General features: G+C 36.1%; 1 protein-coding gene across 1 annotated transcript; it reads right to left on the reverse strand.

The window, feature by feature from the left end:
• Positions 1–5,637: 5,637 nt before the first annotated feature.
• Positions 5,638–20,904, reverse strand: bckdha (branched chain keto acid dehydrogenase E1 subunit alpha). Its single transcript, XM_051135779.1, has 8 exons — positions 20,743–20,904; positions 17,456–17,632; positions 17,261–17,347; positions 17,058–17,166; positions 14,695–14,856; positions 14,195–14,401; positions 13,961–14,102; positions 5,638–7,080 (listed from the first exon to the last, which is right to left on the reverse strand). The coding sequence occupies exons 1-8, from the start codon at positions 20,854–20,856 to the stop codon at positions 6,738–6,740; spliced, it is 1,341 nt and encodes a 446-aa protein (XP_050991736.1). The 5' UTR covers positions 20,857–20,904; the 3' UTR covers positions 5,638–6,737.
• Positions 20,905–21,229: the final 325 nt, after the last annotated feature.

The raw sequence follows: 21,229 nt of genomic DNA on the forward strand, positions 1-21,229 counted from the left end.
CCAACAGACCAAATTTGCAGTCATGCTTCTGCTAATAACTTTTAAACCGTAATGTCTAAAAGCAAAATTCTTTTCTTCTAATTCCTTCGCTCATACTGAGTTGAATGCAAAATAAAATTAATTTATATCGTCAAGATTTGTTGCAATTTTGAATTAAGTTTGAATATCTCTGCAACGCTTTAGGGGATTCTGACCAAACTTGGTATGTGTTATGTTCTATCATTTTCAAAGATGTGCATTTCAGGTTGGTATATTCTTCAGTCGTAATGTCAAATTAAAAAAAAAAAATCGCTTTTTTGTAATTTCATTTCATAACAAGCCAACATTTCTCAATGAAGAGAGTGGAGAATTTTTTGTAATTACATGCAACATCACATAGTCAATTGGAGCAGTGGCGGCTACTGGTCTGTCAAATAGGGGAAGCTCATTTTCGGCCTACATCGTAAAATTGTCTATTTATTTATTCACAAGAATGTGCCTTATTGTCATAAGTAAGTCACAATGCAAACAATCGTAAAAAAAAAAAAGCTTTAGTTTTATTATGCAAAATATGATGTATTTTTTCTTTTAGTCAGATGCTACTATATAGTATAAATATTTTGCAATTTAAATAAGGTTATTATGGAGATTTATTTATTTATTTATTTCTAAAGTATTTTAATAGAAAGATAAGGTTTCATTATGTTATGTTAAAATTTTTCAAGATTACTATATATATATATATATATATATATATATATATTAATTTATAGTCATCCTCCATGTTAATATTTAATGTAGTAATCTATATATATATATTGATTACTACATTAAATATTAACATGAATGAATGAATGAACGATCTAAAAAAAATATTAAACTCTGTAAAAGTGAAACAAGGAATGTGGTGTATAATTGTGTGAAATGTATGATGAAAATCAAGCAATTTCGCCAAGCAAATATAAAGAAATAAGTTGCAGCAGTTTTATTTCGACTGAACTTGAGAAATCCGCGATGGGACTGAGCGCGAATAGCTTCAGCGATTCCTTATAGTACAAAATCGCTGTCAGTCAAAAGGAGATGCAATCTTTCGACAGACCCTCCAATCATCACGCAGAAGCTCGGAGTCCAGGCCAGCCCACTCCTCATTTGCTCCTCATTCACCCCCAGAGACGCTGAGCGTCCGTGGGCGGGACATAATCGCAGCGTTTATCCAATGACCGTCTAGTTTCAAAGCACTGAAAAAAAACGTTCAAAGCAGCCCCATTGAAGTCAATGGACGCTGGGCTTCAACGGGGAAATGCACTGTGACGCTACGGGAATGTATGAGAAGAAAATCAAGTCAGCCGACCTGCTATATCTAACTGATTCTGAACGAACTCGTCTTTGAGATGAACGTTTTCTAACGCATTTTTAGTCAATAAAATGTTAATACAATAGTACATAATTTGACCATTAATTTTGTGACATTATAGGGGAAGCTGAGCTTCCCTTGCAGTCTTAAAGAAATCGCCACTGAATTGGAGTATATACTAAAAGCTGAACTGGAACAGGGTATATTTGGAGAGTGGAGCGACGTTTACCTTCACGGTCAGTGCAGGCTGCAATAAGTCATCTCCATTTGTTCCACTCCAGGATTTTAATTTTCTCAGGGGTGAGAGAAACCCGCTTCAAGTGATCATCTGAGCAAGAGAAAACATGAACCACCTTTACACAAAACTGCCGCTCCTGAAATCAGATCTCTGAAAAAATTACGCCCCTGCTCCATTTCCTCTCAACACCACATATTACAGTTTGGAATGGTGTGAACACAGACAAAGTGAAACGTCTCCCTGCTGGACTCGGCCAATCACAGTTTTAGACTGGAATGGTTTTATAATACTTTTATATATAAAGTAATTATCTTATAAAATACTGATGGCAGCAATCATGTAATTGAATAGTATTTGAAAACTTTTCAAAATATAGTCACTAAAACCAAAGAATACAAAATGGGAAGACAAAAAAAAGTTTCTCTTGACAAACTTGCATTTACTCCCAAAATATCAATTCTCTGACAATTGTGTTCCCTCAAAAAAACATAAATGCATTGAAATATAATTTTTCCTCCCAAATATTTTTTTACCATCATATGTCCCTTTAGGGGCTTTGTTTTAAACAAAACCAGTTATATAATCGTTGAAAGTGGGGGAACGTGACTTGAGAGGAAATGTAATGTATGTTATTGCTAGAAGAAAACCAATATATTTGAAAGAGCCATTGAAACCACATGCTTCCAAACACCACAGAAAATGTGATGGCCCACAAAAATATTCACAAGATCTGTTGCATCACACAACACCAGGCAGCTGACAGTCTTTAACAGTCAGACCCAAGCTGTTGTTGTGACAGATTTCATCAAATCGGGCATAATGTTCCTGTTTGTACTCATCATTTATGCCGATCAGACGGATCGCTATGGCACATGCTGATTTAAATATTGTTGTTTTTATGTTCTTTGAATAAATCAGTATTTCAAATTTCGTTTGAAAAGTATGAATGATTTTTAAGAAGTTGGCAAGTTTTATGGAAATACCATATCTATGCTATATGCTGTATCAAGGCCCCTGAAATTGATTTCTCTTTTTAATCATTTGCATAGCCACCTCAGAGAATTGTTACTGTAAACTGCAAACTGAGACAAAAAAACAATATCAGACTCTCACTGCTTCAAACTAGGGAATTGTTTACAAAAAGCCATGTTGAGGACAGCCAACTCAAACATTTGCATTCAAACATTTACAATAAATAGAGATGATATTTATTATCATCTATATAAAAACCTAAGGATAAATTAGCTTCACTGTTAGAAGAGGAGGAATTTGTCTGGCCCCCCCTAAAAGGTCAGTGATTACTTGAGTGATAAATGAAGGGAGTGCAATAGAACCGCTATGAGCAAATTGCCTAAAAATGGACTCTGGCAGCCTTGACCTTTGGGTGAGTGTAATTGGTCTGAGACTTTAATATCATGCTGAATGTAACATACAAGCAGGGTCAAAAATTGATTGTTAAGACTGCATCCCCTACAGGACACAAACAGCACAGCAGATAAAATTGATGCTATTATCATTTGATTTTACATTATTGTATGACTGCATTATTGTATGATTTAGAGGAAGTCACGTGGTTCCTGGAACAGGGGAAAAACTGTATAATGATGCACATCATTACTCTGTAAGAAAAAATATCTGAGGAGTGGCTGAATTTGTATAAAATGTCTTAGAGAGAGAGATCTAAGGAGATTACTGAATTTTTGATAAAACATGTCTTACATGCTTTACATTTCTGGTCTCTGGCTTCTAATTAAATTAACATATTTTCCAAGCCGATAATGTAACGATAAATCTATGAAAACCTATGAATTACAGTGTCAAAATAATCGTCTTTTGGCAGTAACTTACTTCAGGGTTGCCAGGTTTTCACAACTATCCCAAAACTATCCCAAAATAAGTCCATCTAACTCAGGGGTGGCGAACGTCGGTCCTGGAGAGCCACAGCCCTGCAGAGTTTTGCTTATACCCTAATCTAACACAGCTGAACAAGCTAATCAAGGTCTGAAGGGTTACTAGGCAGGTGAGTTTTATTTGGGGTGGAGCTGAACTCTCCAGGACCGGAGTTCGCCACCATGTTTCGAGGAGGGGTCCTCCGTTAAAAATCACGTTCCAGGGGATAAAATACACGTTTTTTTGTCTGGGTTCTCCTGGTAAATTCGTAATCCTGGTAAAAACCGCGGATTTGGCAACACTGACTCAGTGTCACGTGATCCTTCAGAAATCATACTAATATGGTGATTTGGTCCTCAAAAAACATTTCTTATTACCATCAACGTTGAAAACAGTGCTGCTTAATATTTAAGACAAAGAGTAAGTCTTAAGAAAAATAATCCTTACTGACCTCCAGTTGACTTTGCATTACAAAAATTAACTAACTACTACAAATACCATGGTTAAACTATGGGTATCAAAACATGGTTGATATTCATTAAGGGTTAAAGTTACCAGTTCATTCAGCCCATTCATAATGAACTCGAGCACACTGAACGTTATTAGTCTGTATAACGCTTCAGTCTCCACAAAAACGAAAAGCACATGCCACCATAGTTTCGTTTTGGAGTAACTCCCCTGATAGCACATGCACATCAGATGTCTATTTGACGTCTGCATTTACATCTGCAAGATGTAGTTTGCTCATCTGCAATACGTCTATTGGACGTTTCCTATCAGATGTCAAATAGACGTCTATTGGATGTCCGTAAGATGTTTATGATTTAGAATGTATGTAAAACTATGGGATTATTTTTGTGCCAATAAGAATGAACGTAACTTTATAAAACTGAACGTAACTTTCCAATAAACGATCAAAAATATGCCACTGCAAAAGAAGAAAAACACAATGAAAATGAAAAAATGAACTCAGTCGCACGAATTTAACATGCTCTTCAAATATGCTTCATTCTTTGTTAATGATTTTCAAAGAATCGTTTTCGCGAATCATGGATTCTGAATGCGTTGCCACAACTTTCGCTTACGCTTCGCAAATTTTCGTTTGCTGTTTTGGCACAAACCTCTCGTGGGGGCGGGCTTAACAGCGATCTACTCTGATTGGCTAATGAGCTTTTGATGGACAGTTGCTCTCTGAACTGGAAGCACGGACGGTGACGTCAGTGGCGCAATACGTCGTGCTTTGTTTATAGAACTATCAGAACTGTTGCACACTGTACATGAATAAAACTTTTATCGATGTTATTGATTAACGTTACTTTAGCAACACGAACCTACTTCAAGCTGCCCTGAGGGACAAGCTGAGGTGGAAGATGATGCTGCTCCGTGTCTTTCCTGGGAGCTCATCTTTAGAAACTAAGAGACGACCATAGGTGAAATACTAATAACATTAATACTTAATATAAACAAAGCACGACGTATTGCACACCGCAACAACTTTCCAATATGTGCGCCACTGACGTCACCGTCCGTGCTTCCAGGTCAGAGAGCAACTGTCCATCAAAAGCTCATTAGCCAATCAGAGTAGATCGCTGTTAAGCCCGCCCCCACGAGAGGTTTGTGCCAAAACAGCAAACGAAAATTTGAGAAGCGTAAGCGAAAGTTGTGGCAACGCATTCAGAATCCATGATTCGCGAAAACGATTCTTTGAAAATCATTAACAAAGAATGAAGCATATTTGAAGAGCATGTTAAATTCGTGCGACTGAGTTCATTTTTTCATTTTCATTGTGTTTTTCTTCTTTTGCAGTGGCATATTTTTGATCGTTTCTTGGAAAGTTACCTTCAGTTTAATAAAGTTACGTTCATTCTTATTGGCACAAAAATTATCCCATATAAAACTGACGTCTTACAGATGTCTGCCAGACGTTTGTACACAGCAGATGCTTTCCAGATCAACAGACCTTTAACAGACATCTTGCAGATGTAGGTGTGCTATCTGGGTCACCTGTCAGTGTATTTTCATTGTCTTTAAGTGTCACATGGTCCTTCAGAAATCATACTAAAATGCTGATTTGGTGCTCAAAAAAACATTTCTTATTATCATCAAGGTTGAAATCAGTTGTGCTGCCATAGATGACTAATATTTAAGATGAGTAAGAAGTCTTCAGACAAAAATCTCTTTTCACTGACCTCAAGTTTACTTTGAATTACGTTAGTGTATCAAAACATGGTTGATTTTCGTTAAGGGTTAAAGTTACCAGTTTATTCAGCCCTCATTCATGATGAACTCTTCACAACACACGAAATGTTATTAGTCTGTATAACGCTTCAGTCGCTATTAGTCCGTATAACGCTTCAAGTTATTACATACTTAAACCCACCGTTGTTTCCATAAAATACGCCTCAACACTATACAACATTTTTAATATAGGCTACGTACAGTAAGCACTTTTTATTATAGTCTACATTCAGTAAGCACTTCACTATCAGTGATTACATTTTGTGAGCATTTTTTATTGTTTAAAATACAATTTACAAACCCCTAAAGCTAATCAGAATAAACCTCAAACACAACAATCATGTCATGTAACAGTCGAGTCAGTCTCACAGAAAGTTTGTTCAGTTCATTATCAACAATCGGGAAAAAAAAAAAAAATAAAAATCACAGCTAAACAATGTCATTATTAACATTATCATAGTCATAATCTGTTGGAGGAAAATTAATGGGACACAAACCATTTATTATTACAGCAGCAGTAGGTTGTATATATATATACTTATTAATATTTCAGTTTGGAGTGGAAAGTCTGAGGGTAACTAATACACACAAATGACCATTTCTCAAAGCATGCGTCACAATCACATCACCTTCAATGAATATTAGTGTTATTTGTGGAGAAATGAGAAATCAATGCTGAACATTTAGTGATGTTCTCCACAGATTTTCAAGAAAAAGCATGGGAATCACCCAAGAAACCCCAGTGAGTGGATTGATAACACTATGCCAGTGTACTGATACTGTACTTATGGGTTATTAGAACAATGAGAACATTTGCTACATTAGGCCAGCATAGAAGATCTTCAACTGATTTCTTTCTTTTTACATCATTTTCCAAGGCACAAAATGACAGTACAGAGGCCTCTAGTGGCAAATATGGAGGATAACAATACATCTTTCACTCTATGTGCTTTTAATGCAACAAAAATGTAGAAACGGAAAAATTCTAACAAACTGACATGTGCATGACATTTCCCAGTTGTGTCTGCGGCTCACAGATTATTTCTCATAGAGATCAAGTGGGTAGTGCTCTTTATACTGCTGGACGTGCCGCCACATGGCTTCTCTCTGCTTGGCTAGAGAAGGAATCATCTCATCGTAGACGTCAGTGAACAGCAGCTCGGGATTGGGTTTCAGACGTTTCTCTGCTCTTTCAAAGGCCTCCATGACGAGTTTTCGGGACTGCTTCCTCCAGGCCCGCTCCTCGTCCTCGCCCCACCAGTCTCGGGCGGTCATGTAATGTCGCAGGCGAGAGATGGGGTGGTCCTGCTTGTCCCAGTAGTTCACCTCGTCGACCGAGCGGTATGCAGAGCTGTCGTCACTGGTGCTGTGATGACCGATCCTGCAGGGGGAAGAGAAATATTTGGTAAATGTTTGGCCAAACAATAAAATCATAAACAATAAAACAATAGAAACCACCACTCTGGCTAACAGCACATCTCATGTACTATATTTTACAGCAAAGATATGCTTGTATTGTGTAATCAGTTTGAAAGTTACTGTGTTTGGCAAATCATAATACCGTATGAAAAAGTAAGATCTCTAATTAAATTAGTGTTTATTTAAAGTTTTTCTTTTTTAAAAAAATTCAGTTTCTTTTTTATTTTCTTTTTATTGAATATTCTCATTATTGTGGTAGATGGGTGTTTAAACTTTAAGTTTAAAATAAAAAAAAGTCATCTTTGATCTCTGCCCTAGTTCCTCCCAATGCTTTGTAGCACATAAGGGACTGCATAAAAGATGCAAATGGTGTTAAAAGTTGCCAGAAATTACAAAACAAGATTGGTGAAAACATCCCACATTGTGTATCTCATTATCTAGATGAATTACCACCTGTGACTTTTAACAGCTTTGATATTTCCTGGCTGGTTGGAAGCTATGTCCACATGGACATATAGATGTAAAGATCTTTGTGTCATGATGACACATATAAACAGTGTTGAGAAGGTTACTCTGGAAATGTAATAGATTACAGATTACAAGTTACCCTATTTAAAATGTAACAGGTAATATAGCTATTTCAATTACTTTATTAATGTAAATGATTACATTTGATTACTTTTTGATTACTTTTCTAAAGAACTGTTATTCATTTTCACACATTTAAAGCAGGCAGGGTTAACTTTCAAAATTCTTTGTCATTTCAATTAAGATTTTAGTCATTTCATTTTAAAGCACAGCCACCAAAAAATAGACTTCAGCATATATGTAGATATATATCAGATATATCTATATCTATGTCTATTCATACATCTATGGCATTTTCATATTTTACATAGCTTGAATCTGATTGGTCAGTCACACTATTTCAAGGTCTGCTATAGAGTGCAACAGTGGGTTGTAAAATTCCATTAAAAATTCCAGTAAAAAGTAAAAATTCCATTCATTTTCTACATAGGAAAATTGATTTTTAACTTATAAACCTGTAAAGAAAGTCCAGCTGTGAGCTTGGAGGTTATTAAATGATGGTATACACCTTTTGTTGAAATAAACACATTTTTGTTTAAAATATTTTAATCTTATAAAATATTTTTAAAATAGTCATGGAACAATGGAAAAAAAATGTTCAGAATTACCCTCCAATCAGAGTCCACCAATCACAGTCACAGTGAGCAAATTACAATATTTAATATTCCCATAATTATTTACAATGCCTAAAGAAGATCATTGTACCCTAAAAACCTTTACTTTTTTGTCATATTACACGGAAAATAAAATAAATTAAGTCTAACCTTTTTGAGCTGCATGTACACATTATAACCCTCATCATTAAAGGATTATTAAAAATTAATCAGTGAAATGCCTGGTTTGGTAAAGTGATCAGCCCCTTAGAGTATACAATTATAAACTTGCTCAGGTGCAAGCAATCAACTTCCAGATTAAACATCAGGCTAATTTCCCCACCTGACATCAACAGTAGTAGTGTTGATTACTTCAGAATAAAACAAGCCATTTCTTGAAGATTCCACTGTTAGTAGCGCATGGTACGGCAAAGACTTCCGGTATAAAGTTTTAGAAAAGCACAAGTTAGGAGAATGCAACAAAACCATTTCAATGGCTTTAGCTATCTCTCGGAGTACTGTTCAGAGCATCATTAAGAAGTGGGAAGCGTATGGCGCCACCAGAACATTGCCTAGATCAGGCCGTCCTTCCAAAGTGGATGACAGAGCCAGGAGGACATTGATAAAAGAATCTACCAGGAGGCCAAAGGCAACTTTGAAGGACTCACAAGGCTTTATGGCTAGTCTGGTCAGTCTGTGCATGTGACAACATCTCCCAAGCTTTACACAAAGCTGGTCTGTATGGCAGGGTGGCACAGAAGAAGCCTTTCTCATTTGCAGTATGCAAAAACGCATTTGGAATAGCCTGTTACTTTCTGGAAAATGGTGCTATGGTCTGATGAGACAAAAATTGACCTTTCTGGACTGAACTCCAAGCGCTATGTTTGGCGAAAAGCAAACACAGCACACCACCCAAAACACACCATACCTACTGTGAAGCATGGTAGTGGCAGAATTATGTTGTGGGGGTGTTTCTTATCAGCTGGAACTGGGTGATTGGTCAGGATTAACGGCGAAATGGATGCCGCCAAGTACATCCAAATTCTTGAGGAAAACCTGCGTCCCTCTGCTAGACAGCTGAAGATGGGCAGGTCATTCACCTTCCAACACAACAATGACCCTAAACATACTTCCAAAACAACAACAAACGGATTTGAAGAGAGCAGTCCATTGCCGCTCACCACAGAATTTGACTGAATTCGAGCAATTCTGCAAAGAGGAATGGGCAAATATTCCCCAATCAAGGTGTGCAAAGCTAGTACAGACATATCCAAAAAGACTGATGGCTGAAATTTTGGCTCATTTTTGTGTTTGGTGTTCAGTAAAGGGACTGATCACTTTTCCAAAACTGTTATTCTAGTTTTTGCAGAACTGTTGTGTTTTTTTTCTTTCATTGATCTGATTTTGTAAGACCAAAATAAATAAATAAAGCTGGAAACGTTATTTGTAATGGGGTTTGATTTCAGGCTGTATGACAAATAAAGTAACTATTTCAAAGGAGTATGACAATTTTTCTACAGGCAATGTATGTGGTGAAAAGCTGTGTATTAAGTAATACAACTGAAATGATCCCTTAAAATTTAGTCTTGTTCATCTTGGCTCAATGCTGCTTGCTAGGAACTGTTTTAATTAGGGAAAAGTAATTAATACTTTCATTTAACAAGGCTTCATTAAATTGATCAAAAGTGATAATTTTAAATTGTTCCACTGCTACTTCAAATAAATGCTGTTCTTTTGAACTTTCTATTCATCAAAGAATACTGAACAAAACTATTATGCAGAACAACTGTTTTCAAAATTAATAAATTAGAATCTTGAGCACCAAATCAGCATATTAGAATGAGTTCTGAAGGATTTTTGGAATTATTTCTGAGTTACTACCTTGAGTAGATGAGTGCAGGGCACAAACTGATGTGAGGTTAATAGTAACACACGGTTTAAATATTTACACCACGGCTCTCAGTCGATAAAATTTTTTTAATCTAATTAATTACAGAAACTAAACAACGCTGTGTTGCTCACAGACACACATCAGTTCTGCTGTGTCTTTAAAGGTAATATTTTCTCTGCAAAACAGACAGTTAAAATATAACAAACACTTAAAATATAACAACATTAACTTCTTTTTTTATTGAACTGTTGTATGAAATCACATTTAAACTCGTGATATTTGTGACAAAACAGCACTCGTGTGATAGGCCAATTGCTCTCGCTGCTCATCTGATACCCCTTTTTATATGATATAAATATGAGGCAAAAACTTACACAGAGGCATTTTACCTCAATACCTTTAATTTTAGGAGCATAACTGTATTTATGGAGTTCTTACCCTGGATCATATTTGCCATCAGTCAACTGTATGAAATGTAAGATGACATCCAGGTCTGGGGGTGGGGCCAGTGCGTTAAAATATTTTAATTGCATTATTTTTTCATAACTAATTAATTAACGTGTTAAACTGACAGCCCTAATTTCCACACATGCTAGCATAACCAAATTTGTGGCATTTACTAGTTGCCATAACCCCTCTATGTAGAGAAAAAAAGCACCAAAATTTAAAAATCTTAAGATATCACTGAATATTTATTTTACCATAGTAAAAGTACATTTCTGCTACTATTTTAATCTCCAATTTGTTGTTTATTAGTTTAGATAGTTTTCAATGCAGATAGTTTTTCTCCAGTCGAGCAGTTGGGGATTGTTGTAAGACTGCATTACAACGTGCCCCACTATTATTAAACTATGCTGTTCTACGACATTAGCGATGTAATTTACACCAGTGGCTCCCAACCATGTTCCTGGAGGCCCCCCAACACTGCACATTTTGCATCTCTTCTCAGACCTTTGTCTGAGAAGCCACTAGAAGGCAAGCCTGCAACCATTAGATGAAAAAGCGTAACGGCTAAAGCTAACGCTTCCGGTCTGGCAGTACATGGGAAAGAAGACCAGAGGCGTTTTTTTTTTAAATGGATGTCAATAGAGTAGAAGCTTTACTACACTGAATAAACAGCTTTTTAGAGGAAACGGCTTATCATTTAATGAATCGACAGCCTATCTGCTGTCTAAACAATACTTCTGGATTGAACTATTTTTAGAGTTTACCACAAAAAAAAAAAAAAAAAAAATTCTGTTTTATAAGAGATGTCACTGACTTTTTGCGACGGGTGGGATTCAGCTTACGGCACTTCTCTTTAGAGGTCGACCGCTATTGTATTTTACCAATACAGAGAACTAGGTTGGACAACACTGGCCGATACTGATTAATCGACTAATAGTTTTTCAAATGGAAACTGAACGGAAAATAAACAGTGCTCCACTATTTAAAAAAAAAAAAAAAAACCTCTGAACCACACTTTGTAAATGAATCAAAATATTAATAATAATTATATATTGATCATTACAGTAAGTTCATTGTTCGTTAATGTTAACAAAAGCAACTTGTGTATATATATATACACTTCTATTCTACAGCTTTTATCAATCTTGCTACAAATGGAATCGTATTGTAAAGTGTTACCATTACATCAACAATCAAGCTAATGACCATCTTTAAATATCTACACAAAGGCCATAGTATTGAAATTGCATGCATATGGATATTGTGTACTTTCACAATTTAACTGATTCTATTCTAGAACATTTATCATTATCTAATCAAAATATAAAAATATGTTAGTCACACAATGGGCAAAAGCCGCGCCGTGTCTAGAAGAACTCGCAGCTATCCGGTATCACACACACTGGACGCATCGCATTTAATTCAAGTGGCGGTCTACAAGACTTTATTTGATCACCAAACGGGCGAAAGTATACTGCTGTCCTTTCTCCACTAATGCAGCATCTAGTCAACAAATGAAAACATGCACTACAGTATACTGTACACACAGTTTCGTTGTCAATGTTTTAAATCCGCTTTCGAAGCATCCCGCTCTGTGCAGCGCGCAGTGTCACGTGTCTAAACGGCATGTGCTGTCAGTGATTACTGCCCCTAGAGGCCGCTCTCGTGCTGTATAACAAAGACTATAGGGACTTTGCTGTATAATGATGACGTTCTCAGCCGCTCCAGCAACGGACCCAACCCGGAAAAAACTATCGGCATGGATTTTTGCCGATAACCGATAGTTCCGCCAATCAACTATCTGCGCCGATTAATCAGCAAAACCAATACATCGGTTGACCTCTACTTCTCATTCATTCCTATGGTATCCGTAAACGGCGAGTGAGTATCGCACAACTTTGAGCGAAATTTAATGACGTTAAGGCTGTAATGTGATTGGATATTAAGGGACATGAGATCCAAGTTAGCCGTTACACTTTCTCCAATAGTAAGTAATACGGACCCTCTCATCTCCCTATAGTAAGAAAATCTCTGTCTTAGAGTACCTACTAATGATGATCTGAATCAGGTGTGTTTGATTAAGGAGACATGGAAAACATGCAGTGCTGGGAGGCCTCCAGGAACGTGGTTGAGAACCACTGATTGACACCATTTACTTTTATGAGTTTTAATGAGAAACAACAAGAAACAGGTGAATAAAGACTGACAATTGATGTTTAATGTTCAGAAATTATTTCAAGAAATATAAAAGATTTTGGCTCATTTCTTGTGTTCTATGAGAGATGGGTGGAAGGAGAGAAGTGTATGTCTGTGTTTTTCTGAATGTCTGAATGTGATTCTTCACATAGTTGCCCACATTGTTTTGAAGTATAGTGTAAAGCTGTGTATTGTGATCAGGGCCGTCTCAAGCATGGTTGCAATGTGTTCTTTGTCAAACTCCAAAATTAGATTATTTTTAATTCTTAAAAAACACCATTATTTTATTTGAAAAGGTTAAAAATTTTATTTTATTGCCAAAATATTTTAGTTTGTCTTGTGTATTTTCTTTTCATTAGATATGATAACATTTTAAGCTGTCATACGGGGCACGTTGTCACATTTCACTTCTATTCTTTTGAGGTAAATAAAGAAAAATCAACACTCTGTAATTATGAAACAAAGCAACAAATTTGTACTAGACAAGTGTGAAATTAATGTGGATGAAAAAAATGATACTCTGAACCCCATGTAAATTTACACAACTGAGAATGTCAAAAGTTGTTAGGCTGTGCCCCGCACTCCCCTATTTTCTTGAATAATGGCCATCTATTATAAAGCAGTTATCATAGTAGGCCTTTCAGAAATTTGATTTTCTTAAAATTGAATCTACATAAAGAGGAGGATCAAATTTACATCCAAATGGTAATGAATGGACAGAATCCAAACCCCAAAGGGAAAACCATAATCTGTTTAAACTGTCTGAATTCAAACAGATACGCTGCATTGAAAATGCTTTTTCTGTGTGAGAAACTTGCATCAAACCGGACATGCATTTTTTTTTCTAAGCAATAGACATGTAGTTCTCCCCTACATATTTTATGCTGTTTCATAAAAGCCTACACTGCAAAATATAGTGTAGATAAATAGGTTTGCAGTGCATCTCATAGTGTTTTCTGCTGAGTTTGCCACCCTACACACAGTAAAAATAGGCCGTACCCCAAATGGCACCCTTGTGGTCTCCTCCAAGTCTACACTATGCCACATAGGCTGTTTATAGCTAACACAATGCTGTGGAAGTTGTACTTCTTAGTTTAATTCATGCAGTTTACATGAGTAAACTGTACCTGTAGGTCATGGCTTCAATGAGGAACGGCTGGTTTTCAGCCACAGCTCTGCGTCGTGCCTCCTTCGTAGCATTGTACACTGCAAAAACATCATTTCCATCTACACGTATCGACATCAGTCCATATCCTGGACCTCGAGCAGCTATGGAAAAAAAGGGAGAAAAAAATAACATAAGACAAATGAAATGCAGAGACTCACATGGGTCTGTGATGGACACACATACACATACTTACCAATACCATCTCCTCTGTACTGCTCATTGGTTGGGGTGGAGATAGCATAACCGTTGTTGCGGCAGAAGAATATGAGAGGACACTCAAGGGTGGCGGAAAAATTAAATCCAGCATGTGCATCTCCCTCGCTGGCAGCCCCCTCTCCAAAGTAACAGATCACCACACGGTTTGCGTTTTCCCTCTTTACTGCATACGCTGCCCCGGCAGCTACAGCAGATCAAAAGTTATTTTGTTATTTTAAGAAATTAATACTTTTATTCAGTAAAGATGCATTAGATTCATCAAAAAGTGACGTGTGTTTAACTTTCTATTCATCAAAGAATCCTGTGAAAAACATATCATGCTTCATAAACTATACAATAGAAAACACTTAATAATATTTCACCATATTACTGTTTTACTGTGTTTTAGATCGAAAAACAGCCCCCAGACTTTTGTACGATAGTGTATATAAATATTGGTCAGGATTGTTCTCTGCAACAGACATGCTCACTTCTCACCTTGGGGGATCTGAGTGGCAAGTGGCGAGGAGATGGTTACAAAATTGAGATCTTTGCAGCCGTAGTGAACTGGCATTTGTCTGCCCTTGCCAAGGTCATCAGCGTTGGCGTAGCACTGTGCCATAAACAGATCCAAAGGGAAGCCTCTGTACATTAACACACCTACAGAAATTCAGAAACAATTAGTATTTTTTTTTAAATATTAATAAACAAATATTATATATCACAAGTGTATAAAATATCTAAATATATTTTATATATTTATAAATATAATACGTAATATAAATAAATATTATATCAAAAATCAATCAATAAATTTAACTGTTTAAGGGTGCACTGTAACAGGTGTTCATGCTTCATTTATTTAAAAAAATAAAAAATAAAATAATTACATTTTTCACACATTTTACATTTATTCTACACTGCTGTTTCTGTTCTCCTAAAAACGGTCTGTTGACTTCCTGGTTTTATGAAGCCCATCAATCTGAGCCTGAATCACCAGAGGATCAAGCAGAGCCTATGCAAGCACGCCTCTTACAGGACGTTTCAGAGTGGTAACAAATTTTCCTGTTCTCTAAAGCAGCCCAACATGGCCTTTTGTCACATGTTCCTGGAGATTAGGTTTATGTAATCTTAGAGTTCAAGATATCAAAAACCCAGGAAGAAGCTTGTTTGCTGTAGGCATTAAAAGGTGAATTCTGTAAAAGAAAATATCTCTTGCATTGAATTTAGAGTGTTAAAGTTTTTGAACAGTAAGCTTTTACATTTTTTAAAGAAGTCTCTTCTGCTCACCAAGCCTGCATTTATTTGATCCGAAGTACAGCAAAAACAGTAAAATTTTGAAATATTTTTACCATTTAAAATAACTGTTTTCTTTCTGCATATAATTTCAAATGTAATTTATTTGTGATTTCAAAGCTAAATTTTTTAGCATCATTACTCCAGTCACATGATTCTTCAGAATTCATTCTAATATTCTGATTTGAAACATTTCAACATATATATTATGTTGAAAACAGCTGAGTAGAATTTTTTCAAGTTTCTTTGATGTATAAAAAGTTCAGAAAAACAGCATTTATCTGAAATGAAAAACTTTTGTAATGTTATATATGTTTTTGATCATCACTTTTGATTAATTTAAAGCATCCTTGCAAAATAAAAGTATTAATGTCTAAAATTCCCCCCCACCCCGAAAAAAAAAAAAAAATTACACTGATTCCAAACCTTTGAACAGTATAGTGTATAATATCACAAAAGCTTTTTATTTCAGATAAATGCTGATCTTTGGATCTTTCTATTCAAAGAATCCTAAAAAAAAGTACACATCTGTTTAAAATATTGATAATAATAAAAAAAAATGTTTCTTGAACAGCAAATCAGCATATTAGAATGATTTCTGAAGGATCACGTGACACTGAAGACTTGAGTAATGATGCTGAAAATTTTACTTTGATCACAGGAATACATTTTTAAATATATTCAAACAAAGCTATTTCAATAGTACAAATATTTCACAATAGTACTGCTTTTGCTGTATTTTGGATCAAATAAATGCAGGCTTGACGAGCAGAATTCTTTAAAAAACATTTAAAAAAATCTCACTGTTCAAAAACTTTTGACTAGTAGTGTAACTTTGCAGATGTTGTTTATGCACAAACAGCAACATTACACACTAACTAAAGATAAAAAAGTGAAATCATAATCAAAACCCATTTAATCAAACATCAGTGCTTAGAAAATTAAACTATCTTTTTTTTTTAATCATACAATATTTACTTAGCAAATATTTTGAAGAAAAAAACAGCACAGACAGTTGCAATTCATTGCAACCAAAGAAGAAGAGAAAAAAACCCTAAAGTGCTAGACTTAGGGTGTACTCACACTAGGCGATCTGAGCCATGCCTGAGCACGTTTGAACCCCAAAGTCAATATCTTCTGACTAGTGTTACTGCCCTGCTTGAAGAAGTGAGCTCAGGCACGGTTCAATTGAACACAGGTATAGTGTGAGTGCTAAACATGCCGAAACATGGAACTTGAAACACATGACGTTGATTATGCAACTTTTTTTTATGCGTAGCATAAGTGATAGATCTGTTAAACAGCAGTGTGTCACTGCGCCCCAAACGCCTCAAAATAATAAGCCACCAAGTTAACATTACGATGGACTCCATTGTGCTGATTAAGAGTGCTTTTCTTCAAAACACTTGCATCGTAATGATGTAAACGTGCTCACCTGGAATGTTAAAGTGCGATTTGAGTGGGATGGGGGACAACTAAGGCCAACGTGCCTAGTGTAAGTACACGCTCATAATAACAAAACTGGCCGAGCCACTGTTGTATCTCCAGCTTGTAAACATTCTCACCAGCTTCTCGGTATTGGCCGAAGATCAAATCAGTAGGTTCAAGAGCCGCAGCACTGCCAATGTGTGTGCCCTCCTCTCCATAATTGGTCATGTAGAAAGAAATACGGCCCTTTAACAAAAAAGCACATCAAATTTAAGCATTATAAACGTATGTCATTTTATGATGAAATAAGCATCACACTAAACTCCAATCCATCTCTCACCTGCCTCTGAGACTCATAAAGAATACGATCCATTGTGTTGAGTAACGTCATCTTCTGATAGAAATTCAAAACCGTCTCTTTCGAAAGCTGAAACAGACAAGTGATGCTGTATAAGTGCAATCTGATTAAGAAAACAGATTATTTAGTAACATGCCATCAGCTTATTTCCTTTATGGTATAAAAAAGCCTCCACACCTTAGGATCTTCAGACGGATTGATGATCTGGCCCTGTCTATCCATGACCCTATACACAGGGATTCCTGAGATCACATTGGGCTGGATAAATTCCAGGTGATCAATAAACTCCGCTGAGGCCCCAGGAAACTGCGGCTTCTCTGCTGAAGAATCAAACGGCTGCTGGCGAAGAGCTCCCTGAAGACAAAGACAGAGGATCAGAGAGTAAAACACACAAGCATCAAAGCAGCCACTCATGAGACCGTTCAAAACCCGCAAGACCTTCGTTTATCTTCAGAACACAAATTAGGATGTTTTTGATGAAATCCGAGGGCTTTCTGACCCTGTGTAAACAGCAACGCAACTGACACTTTCAAGGCCCAGAAAGGTAGTAAGGACATCGTTAAAATAGTCCATGTGACATCAGTGGTTCAACCCTGACTTTAAGAAGCTACAAGAATACTTTTTTTTGCACTAAGAAAACAAAAATAACGACTTTTTTTTAACAAATTCTTCTCTTCTGTGTCAGTATGTGGGCCTTGAATGTGTCAATTGCGTTGCTGTCTATACAGGGTCAGAAAGCTCTTGAATTTCATCAATAATATCTTAATTTGGCTTTTGAAGATGAACGAAAGTCTTACGGGTTTAGAAAGACATGAGTATGAATTTCTGCTACTTGAAATAATAAAATGTAATATAAATATAATTTAATTAAATAAAACACTACAAACTTTTTTATTTTGGCTAGTCGCAAAGGCATCATTTCTCATTTTCATTTTAACTTGATTGTACTTAAATTAATAAAAAACTATCTATATTTAAAATTACAAATGAATAAAAGTGACAAAAAAACAAAAACTAACTCAAAATGTGAATAAAAACTATAATTGAGATACTCTGTTACACACAGAGACTTTAACATTAGATTTTTAACAGCCAATTCATGACCAGGAAATTTTACTATTTACTGACAATATCTTTTATTTTCCCTTTGTTTTGGTTTAGAGGGGATACGGGTCATCTTATGCTTCCGATGCAGAATTATAAACAAAAGGGAAGGAGAGAAATACAGATCCTTCCAAAAGTAGCATTAAAATAAATAAAATTCAATATAAGATTAAATATGTGACCCTGGACCACCAGTCAAAAGTAGCATAGGTATATTCGCATCAATAGCCAAAAAAAACATTGTATAGGTCATAATTCATTAGGATGTTAATCATGTTCCATTAAGATATTTTGTAAATTTCCTACCTTAAATATATCAAAACTTAACTTTTAATTAGTAATATGCATTGCTAAGAACTTCATTCTGACAACTTTAAAGGCGATTTTCTTAATATTTTTATTTTTTCCACCCTCAGATTCCAGATTTTCAAACAGTTGTATCTTGGCCAAATATTTTCTGTTCTAACAAACCATACATCAATGGAAAGCTCATTTATTCAGCTTTTAAGATGATTTATAAATCTCAAAAATTTCTAAAAATTGTCCCTTATGACTGGTTTTGTGGTCCAGGGTCACATATTAAGAAAAACTGTAAAAGTGTGAAATATGAGATACATTAAAGGAGAAAACAAAAATTTACAAATAATTTACTCACCCTCTTGTCATCCAAGATGTTCATGTCTTTCTGTCTTCAGTCGTAAAAAAATTGTGGTTTTAGAGGAAAACATTTCAGGATTTTTCTCCATATAATGGACTTCAATTGTGCCCCCGATTTTGAACATCCGAAATGTAGTTTAAATGCAGCTTCGAAGGGCTCTAAACGATCCCAGCCGAGGAAGAAGGGTCTTATCTAGCGAAACGATCGGTCATTTTTGGAATTAGTTCACCTGTTTCAAGTCTTCAGGTTTTTCGAGTCGTTCGTTCATCTTATGGGGCTGTCGCGTGATGCTGATTTTGCTCAAATTAATGAAATGACTCGAAAAAAAATTTGTTAATTTTGCTGAACGAGACTCAAAGGTCCGAGTCGGTAAAATGATCCAAACTTCCCATCACTACTACGAATCACGTCTAAGTTCATCGTCTGTGTACTCCGGCTAAAAAGGGTAGAGTATGGTGAAAAACTCCATCTTACTTTCTCCTACAACTTCAGAATCGTCCGACACGTTGCACCTTTTTGTTTGTAAACAGCGTTTGACTTACTTGCACTTTCTTAGTCTTTGCGCGTTTACTTTGTAAACACTGGTCTATAGATCCGCCTACGTTCCGCATGACCTTTCGACGTGATTCAATAGTACGTTGTGAACGTGCATGCCAGAACCTGTGCTACACAGGCTTTTGTGCTTAAAAAGTATACTTTTTTTTTTTTTTTGCAAAAAAAATGACAGATCGTTTCGCTAGATAAGACCTTTCTTCCTCGGCTGGGATCGTTTAGAGCCCTTTGAAGCTGCATTTAAACTACATTTCGGAAGTTCAAAATCAAGGACACAACTGAAGTCCATTATATGAAGAAAAATCTTGAAATGCTTTCCTCAAAAACCATAATTTCTTTTGACTGAAAACAAACAAACATGGGGTGAGTAAATTACTCGTAAATTGTTGTTTTGGAAGTGGACTTCTCCTTTAATGTGCCTTGTAATTTGTCAGTGAGCAATGCACTTTGCATGAAAACACAGACTAGCTCAGGAGTGTTCAAACAACTGTTTGAAACTATGAATGTCAAAATATTTTAAGTGCATGTTTTGCATATTGATGCACATCTTTATCTCAGCAGATAGATTTAGGATAGAGAATCTTAATGCACCAGAGACACCCGTTCATATTTAATGCACACTTCAATGTAAGATCATCTAATGTTAAGAAGAGAAAGTGTGAATATATTTCAATGACACATGGCTGTTGAGATTAGCTTTGTGTTTTCCTCCACACACCCCCCTGAACCAGCCAATCGGCTTTCAGTGTAAACCCCACAGCCTTGTGAAGGTTGAACAGTCCATTACCCACAACAAAACACAGAGATCTGACCAATAGTTATTAGATTAAAACAATTACTAGACGATTACATTACAAGATCAAACCGGTCGAACGCAATTGAATGTAACGTTTCTAGGTCAAATGACAAATACATATGGATAACCATTAGAAACACAGACTTAACACTAACATATATTAAGACTAACATCATGCTTTTTATTTTAATGCACTATAGTATTGTTATGAGTGTCATACGATCCAAATTACACCATTGTTTTGAGGCTCGCATAGCTACACAGTCCACACATCTTGATTAGCAACTTTTGCTAATGAGAAAAGTCCGTTCGCGGACTATATGCAATTGTCATAACGTTACACGAAAAACTTACATTTACGCGAAATGCTCTTTGCTGCAGAAACGTTGTAGCTTTTAACGCATTATTTTGACGAATTGCGTGAAGCCCAATGCCGTATAATTTCTTAACACCTCTAGCAGCCGCCATCTTTACGTCAAGTGCGTGTCTTGCGTCTGTTCTTGCTTCTAATGACAGCCTGTGAAAATAACATGCAGTCAGTGTTGCCAAGACCGCGGTTTTCCAGCGAATTTGGGCTACTTTATCACTGTTTCCGCGGGTTGAAGCGACAACAATAACGTGATATTTAGCTCCTGGAATGTGACTTTTACTGGGGACCCTCCCGAAACACGACTGGACTAGTTTTAAGTAGAAATTGGGCAGGTTTTGTTGTGAAAATCTGGCAACCCTGCATGCAGTACGTCCCCTGCTGGTCACCACAAACATTCATCTCATTTTTTACGTTTATATCTGGAAAGTGTATAATTTTAATTGCGTATTAAGCATAAATTCCTATGTATAA

The sequence above is a fragment of the Labeo rohita genome, chromosome 18 (genome assembly GCF_022985175.1).
Source record: "Labeo rohita strain BAU-BD-2019 chromosome 18, IGBB_LRoh.1.0, whole genome shotgun sequence".
NCBI classification, from domain to species: Eukaryota; Metazoa; Chordata; class Actinopteri; order Cypriniformes; family Cyprinidae; genus Labeo; species Labeo rohita.

Bases quoted from the DNA above. Each gene is read 5' to 3' on its own strand.
- bckdha (XM_051135779.1), bottom strand. From the start codon at position 20,856: ATGGCGGCTGCTAGAGGTGTTAAGAAATTATACGGCATTGGGCTTCAC. The intron at 17,633-20,742 runs GTAAGTTTTTCG...CTTTGTCTTCAG, and splicing joins AAAGAGCATTTCGCGTAAAT to GGAGCTCTTCGCCAGCAGCC. The intron at 14,103-14,194 runs GTAAGTATGTGT...TTTTTTCCATAG, and splicing joins GTACAGAGGAGATGGTATTG to CTGCTCGAGGTCCAGGATAT.